General features: G+C 38.6%; 2 protein-coding genes across 2 annotated transcripts; both read left to right on the top strand.

Annotated features, from left to right (window-relative positions):
• Positions 1 to 3,264, top strand: LOC147503164 (uncharacterized). Its single transcript, XM_086604727.1, has 4 exons — positions 1 to 230; positions 450 to 2,000; positions 2,078 to 2,392; positions 2,493 to 3,264. Exons 1-4 carry the CDS (start codon positions 1 to 3, stop codon positions 3,262 to 3,264), a joined length of 2,868 nt encoding a protein of 955 aa, XP_086460853.1.
• Positions 3,265 to 3,651: 387 nt separating this feature from the next.
• LOC147503163 (uncharacterized) lies at positions 3,652 to 4,861 on the top strand. Its single transcript, XM_086603944.1, has 4 exons — positions 3,652 to 4,188; positions 4,298 to 4,495; positions 4,587 to 4,652; positions 4,741 to 4,861. Exons 1-4 carry the CDS (start codon positions 3,691 to 3,693, stop codon positions 4,774 to 4,776), a joined length of 798 nt encoding a protein of 265 aa, XP_086460070.1. The 5' UTR covers positions 3,652 to 3,690; the 3' UTR covers positions 4,777 to 4,861.
• Positions 4,862 to 7,451: the final 2,590 nt, after the last annotated feature.

Here is a 7,451-nt window from a genome sequence, read left to right as displayed (position 1 = left end):
ATGAATGATGCATTTGCCACTGTGGTAGACGAATTTGGTGGTGAAGATTTGGATGCATTTCTTGGGGGTTTGGGAAGTGGTGCTGAAGAGGGACTAGTCGATGATGATGAAGCAGAGCCATTGGTGTCGGATAAATTTTTTGAAGAGGCCACAAGTGCTTTATACCCTGACTGTAAAGACTTCACCGCCTTGAAGTTTGTAATTGCTATTCGAATTAAGGTCAAGCGTGGGTGGGTGGTCTCGACATAGGTTTCACAGAGTTGCTTCGCCATTTAAAGTTGTACTACCGCATGGTAATAAGATCCCGAAAAGATACATATCGAAAGAGAAAAGTTTGTTAAGGATTTGGGACTAAATTACCAGAAGATTGATGCTTGCCCGAATGATTGCATCTTGTATTGGGGAGATAACGAATTCCTGGAACAATGTCCTACTTGTAACTCATTCAGATACAAGTTTGCAACAATTCAAGACAGAAAAAAAAAACGTGTTAGGCAAGCTGCAAAGCAATTGCGGTACTTTCCTATAGCAGATAGGTTGAAGAGAATGTACAGTGTTGATTGGGTAGCAAAAGCAATGTGTTGGCACTCTACAAACCGATTGAAGGGTGGTGAGTTGGGTCACCCAGTTGACTCCTCATCTTGGAAACATATTGATAAAACATACCCAAGTTTCTCGTCAGAGCCTCGTAACGTTCGATTGGGTCTTTCTACTGATGGGTTCAATCCGTTTGGAATGCAAAGCACTTCGCATAGTTCATGGCCGGTAATGTGTGTCACATACAACCTCCCCCCTTGGCTGTGTATGAAACCGCAATTCACTATGCTTGCATTGCTTATTGAGGGTCCAAAACAGCATGGAAAAGATATTGATGTTTACTTGCAGCCATTGGTTGCTGAGTTGCGGTCTTTGTGGGATACCGGAGTGTTAGTTAAAGATGTTAATAAGGGAGATGTGTTCACCATGCGTGCGGTGTTATTGTGGACAATTCATGACTTCCCTGCATATGGAAACATCTCTGGTTGTATGACTAAGGGGAGATTTGCTTGCCCCCCTTGTGGTCCTAATACTTCCACTTTGAGACTCGTTCATGGGAGGAAAAATGTTTATCTTGACACGAGGCAATTTCTAGGGAAATCGGATCCAAGCAGATTTGATGTGAGAGAATCGACTTTCAACAAGAAAGAAGAACATCGGGCACCACCAGACAGATTGTCTTGTAAGAAGGTTAAAGAGCTGACCGAGCATCTTAAAGTGAAATGGGGAAAACGAAAGAAAGGGAAGGGTGGTGATTCTGAAGAGGAATATGATACCAGTGACTCTTGTTTCTACAAGCAGTCAATATTTTTGAAGGAGCTAGACTATGTGGAAGAGCTTCCCATCTTTCATAACCTTGATGTAATGCACATTGAGAAGAACGCATGCGAAATACTTCTTGCTATGATGTTGGACACAGTAAAAACCAAAGATGACATTAATGCACGTAAAGACTTGGAGCTCTTAAGGATTAAAAAGAAGTATTGGTTGACTGAAAATGCTCGTAAGAAGAAACGTGGGGTTTTGTGTCTGTTACCTGAGGAGAAGAAGTTGTTTTTTACTACTTTAAGGAATATGCGTGTTCCGGTTGGTTTTAGTAGTAATTGGAGGATTATCGCCAATGAGGGATCGTCTATGGAGCTGAAAGGGATGAAGTCTCATGATTATCACATTTTAATGCAACATTTGCTCCCGGTATTAATCCAACATGCGTATAAAGATAGGAAAGAGGCTCGAAATGTTCTACTAAGTTTTTGTACCTTTTTCCGTGCTCTATGCTCGAGGAGAATTGATGTTGAGTCGCTGACTATACTTGAGATGGGTATGGTACGAACCTTATGTGAGCTTGAGAAAATGTGCCCCCCTTCATTGTTTGTCATAATGATGCATCTGCCTATTCATTTGGCATATGAGGCCCGTGTTTTGGGACCCGTGTTCTACCGGTGGATGTATGTTTTCGAAAGGTACAATAATTTTTATTTTTTATAAATAGTTAGAATTTATTTTACAGAATCTTCCTAACTCATTTTAGCACTCGAAGGTTAATGAAAACCTACAAGGACTCTGTCACGAACAAAGCACGTCCAGCAGGTTGCATTGCAGAGAGATATTTGAAGGAGGAAACAATGACATACTGTGGAGAATATGAAGGAGGGGGTGGCATCCTTCAAAAACTAGATGAAGATGTCGAGGGTTCTACGGTAACAATACCTCCAGGTTCGATTCTTAGTGTTAGTGAGGAAGACGAAGTTGGTCCTCTTGGTCCTCAGAAACGTTATCTTCTAGAAGGTGTTGAGTGGGAACAAGCACGACAATGGATATTGAAAAGCCACCCCAAGTATGATATGTGGAAAAAGTACGTATTTTTCGTGTTGTTACATTGTGGATGTGCTTTTCAATTCCATATTTTATTTTTGTATTGTATGTGTTTTACATGAGAAATTTGCTCACTTTAGGGAGTACGATAGCTTCCTCGAAACATGTAGGAGGACCATGGGGAGAAGGGCAGGGCAGTACAAAGTACCTGAAAAAGACGAGTTCATGCCATGGTTAAGGAGACAACTTGACGCTCAAAACCCGAAAGATGATGAGCTCATACAAATAGCAAGGGGACCAACACGAGAGGCCAGAACTTATGATAAGTACACAGTGAATGGGTTTTTATTTGTCACCAAGGATTACAAGATGACTAAACGAAATCAGAACAGTGGAGTTTCTACCAAGTGCCCAACTACCTTTCGCTCGAGTGCTAAGGATAAGAATCCAATTGATGGGTTTGCTGAATACTATGGTGTTATTAGAAAAATCATTCAATTGGAGTACCGGAGTATTGACTATGAACCAGTTATATTCAAGTGTGACTGGGTTAAGCTCCAACATGGTGTGAAGGTCGATAATGAATCAAAGTTGTTGTTGGTCAATTTGTCCAATATATATGGGTCATCCCAAAGGAGTGACGAGCCATTTATTCTTGTTGAGCACGTATCACAAGTCTTTTACTCTCAAGACCCAGTGAATCCTGATTGGCATGCGGTGATTGAGGTTCCAAGAAGGGTATACTCTGATCTAGATGCAACAAGATTGGTGTCGGAAGATGTAGTTGTGGATGAATCCTTTTGCGGGCTAGTGAATCAAGAACCAATTAGAATGGAAGACGAAGTGATATTTAATGACCAAGAAGACATGGTTGAGGCTGTTGAAGTTCCTAGGCAAAAAAAAAAGACTTAGAAAGAAGTGAATGTATGTATCTATATATTGGAACTTAAAATAAGTGTATGTTTTTTAAAACTTTTTTCCTTTACATATCGTTTTTTTTGTTTGACGTATTGCATGTCTATTTTAACTCTGTAAGGACATCTATTCAATTTTAAACATCTTGACTTGTAGCCCGCGATAAAACACTTGACCTCGCTGAAAATATTATTAGCTATTGTGGCATTGTCTAGTGTAACGCCCCATGTGTGATTATTTGTTTGATAATGCATTTTTTTAATATCGGGTAATTTACAATGGTTAGCAAAGACATCACATGGTTCGGTTCCACTTCGAGGAGTCCCTAGGGCAGGTACATAACATTAGGCTACATAACATTTTACCGACATTAGGCTACATAACATTTTGCTTCTCTGACTTCCACCCATTTTATGATCAAGTATGTCTGCCACTTCACGGCGAAGGTCGGGTAATACTAGAGGCCCAGCTATACCGCTTTCGAAAAGGTTGAAACCGGGTGAGAAAATTGTTCTTCGATTAACTGAAGACACCTTGCAGCCTTGCTCCCCTAAAAAGGGTGTACATCACTTGTCTAGTGAAATTGCTACACTTGTTAAGCGCGAGATCCCGATTTACTATAAATCTTTTCCAGATATGATCATAGGTTGTGCTGAGAATGATATCTTCCCTTATAAATCCATAATCGATAGTTTGAATAATATGTTTCAATTTGAGGGTGATGATGATGATGAGGGGGTTGCTTGTGATTATGTTCGAGACAAGATAATGGCTGCTTGGAGGAGTCGCAAGTATGACTTAAAGAAGACATACCTTGATGGTAAGGATCTAGAAGAAGTGAGAACAATGGAATCCCCAGAAGACATTCCTTTGGAGGATTGGAGAGCTTTTGTGGAGCTTTGTAATTCAGACGACTTTAAGGTTTGTAAACCATACCCAATCATTTTACATTACCTATTTGATAGTATGTTGTCTGATAAATTGTGATTTCTCTTTGTATACTGGTTTGATTTTTATCAATGACGTGTAGGAAAAAAGTGCGAAAAATAAAATTAATCGCGCGAAGCAAACAGAACCCAATTGCTCAGGAAGGACACCGGCACAACTTGTTCGCCATGAGATTGCAAAGGAAAGAGGTGTGCCAAATGTAGAAATTTTCCGTGGTGACCTGTACCTAGGCATGCATAGCCATGGGAAAAACAAAATTCCGCAAAGACAAGATTTGGTGGTAAGTCTTTATATGGTACCTTTTGTGATTTTTCGATTTGCATACATATATGGTATTGATAACCGGAGTTGGTATGTTTATCTATCAATAGGGTAAGATTGGTGAACATTCTGCCTCCAATCCTCAATCAGACCCGACTTGTGATGCTGTGGCAGAGGTTTGAAATTTAATTGTTTTTTTTTCAAAAGGTAAATTAGTCTAGAATATTAGTTATAAGCATAAATTAAAAATTTTCAATTAAATAGGTTCTTGGCAAGGATGGTAGAGGTCGATGCGGTTGATGGGATCAGGTTGCTCCAAATCAAAATTGAAGAACCCGTCTCCTTATGTCAAGAGGAATCGAAACAAAGTGAAGGCTACTTCGGACTTAGCCGCTTTGTTTGAAAATAAACTTGATCGGGGTGACTAACCAATTTCAAGGGCAAGTAGATCACCGACTCAAACAAAGGCTGATTCTCTCTCGTGATGATACCAATCACGCCTAGTACCCCTAATGGACCATCTTCTTCTTCTAGATTCTCTTCACGTAACACAGTTTCCAATGTATGTAATCTATTTAATTTTTTATGTTCTTAATGAAACATGTATACTCGACTAGTAATGTTTCTTAATCGCTTTTTCAGGAAAGCAATTACATTGATGTTGAAGTGGATGTTAGAGCTCATTGGCCTTTGAGAAAAGTTGCATCCGGGAGGGTGATAAATGTTGATCGGGACATAAAATTGGTAGAAGAACCGTAGGGAGGGCAATTTCCTAGTCTGCATTGAAGCGATTATCAAAAGCTCATGTGAGATACCGGAACCATATAACCACTTTCGAACCCTTGGACAAATTGGGCAGGGAAATGTTATATGGCCTAAAGCGTTTCTCAATTTTCTCCCTCCTCGTTGTTAGGAAGCAAACTTGAACTAGTAAGCTTCATTTTGAGTTCCATGTAAGCTTAAGGTACTTTATTAGACATGTAAGCTTCATTTTATGTAGACTTTGTCTTTCTATGGATAATTTTGTTAGATGGAATAGTTTATCTTATTCATCTATTTAGTTTTATTTTTTTCATTGTGGAACTTGCATATGTATGTATGTCTATGTGTTTGATATTCAGGTGGTGGACTCTACTCAATTGTACTAACCCCCTTTTAACTCCGCCAATGCAAATTTATTTGCATTGTCGGTCCCAAGCCCGAATAAAGGAGGAGGGAAAAGGGTGGCGACTTGAAGGAATGTTGAAACTTAGGTATGTGCTATTCTACTTTGAAATATTTACATCTCACTCTTTTTAAAATTTCAAGTTCACTAAGTAAAGTTTGGTTGGCATCGAGGTGGTGGATTACAACAGTATTGGGGATTACTGGATGCGTTGTTGCACGAAGCGGAAGTTTTTTTTTTTTTTTTTTTCAGTGAATGGGGTGAAAGATAGAGTCTGTGGAGAGCTCTTGGAGAGACCTCATTTACAACCCAAACTGGTGGCGAGATCATGGGAAGGAAAAACTTAATGGACAGGTCAAGAAACTACAACAAGCGATGTCAATAATGTAATATAGTCATTGACGGTGTTGATGTCAATAATGTAAATTTCTCAAACTCTATTTATTTTTATCACCCTTTATTTTTTGTTACTAATATATATATATATATATATATATATATATATATATATATATATATATATATATATATATATATATATATATATATATATTATTTTGTGTTTTTGTTATTAGATTAAGTTGGTTGGGATGGTTTCTGATAGAGTTGAAAGGGCTATAGATGTTTCTTTTTCTATTAATGATGGCACTGGGCGTCTTGTTTGCCACAGATGGTGAGTTTTCCTTAAGTAGATATAAGTCATGCCTTTAGTCAACAAACCATCCCATTGTAAGAAATGAAAGCAAGAATTGTTTATAGTTATAATTTTTTTTTTCTATTTGTATTTTGGTTGAATGAGAGCATTGATTCGAAGGAAATGGAACAAATACAGTAAGTGGGTTCCTTATCAGTTTATTTTTAGAGTAATAATTTAATTACTTAATAGCCTTTTCTTTTGTTTGTATGTTGATCTTTAGAGATGGAATGTACGTCGAATCTTTATAATGAGAGTCAAGTTTTGAATGATTTGGAACAGATGTCGAGGAAGCTTCAACAGAATCAACATGAGGAGTCGGAGAGTGTTTTAGCAGAAATTGACGTGGCATAAGCAGGATGTTAGGCATCTTAAAGATGTTTCGTTGTGGAATCAGATTTATGATAAGATTGTTGGGTTGTTGGCTAGGACAATTTGTATGATCTTTGCTCGGTTATGTACTTTATTTGGGGATTCTGTTGTACGGGTCGAGTCTGCTGGGTGTTTGTCGGAGTTTTATTCGGCAGTAAGGTCTTCTTTTGTTCAAAACAGAAGCGGACTGCTTTCTGGTCCTATACATGTCCAATGGAATTGTCAAATGGCTTCAGGACCATTACATTAGTTAGCTTCTAGCAGGTCCAGTGCTTATAATTCAGGACCAATGGCGAGAATTCCAACAGAGAGAAAGGGGACACCTGCTCGACCTGGGTTGACACCACAAAGAAATCTGATCCCTTTCTTCATCCAGAAAATGTCACTTTTCCATGCGGAGCTAGCCCAGGAGGCTTTTACAGAATGCCTTCGTTTTAGCAGATTAAACCGGTAATGGCGAGATGATGATATCGAGCATGAAGGTCAAGATAGCCAAACTTTCGGTTGTTGCGTCATTGGTAATGGGTTGAGAAGAGACCATTACATCAGTCTTCAGTTGTTGCCAATTTCTATGGAAATAACTTATGGCCTTAAACGTATACTTATGCTGCTTCAGGTGAGCTTTGATTAATATCACTACCCCCGCTTATGCACCTTCTATAAGAAAATATTGTCAGATCCTAAGACATTATTTTCTGTTCGGTACTCTGATACATTTTATTTAAAAATTAATTTTTTAGGGGT

Source organism: Coptis chinensis, chromosome 4 (assembly GCF_015680905.1).
Source record: "Coptis chinensis isolate HL-2020 chromosome 4, ASM1568090v1, whole genome shotgun sequence".
NCBI lineage: Eukaryota > Viridiplantae > Streptophyta > Magnoliopsida > Ranunculales > Ranunculaceae > Coptis > Coptis chinensis.
The sequence above is the reverse complement of the archived record's forward strand: the minus strand, read 5'-3'. Positions and strand labels throughout refer to the sequence as shown.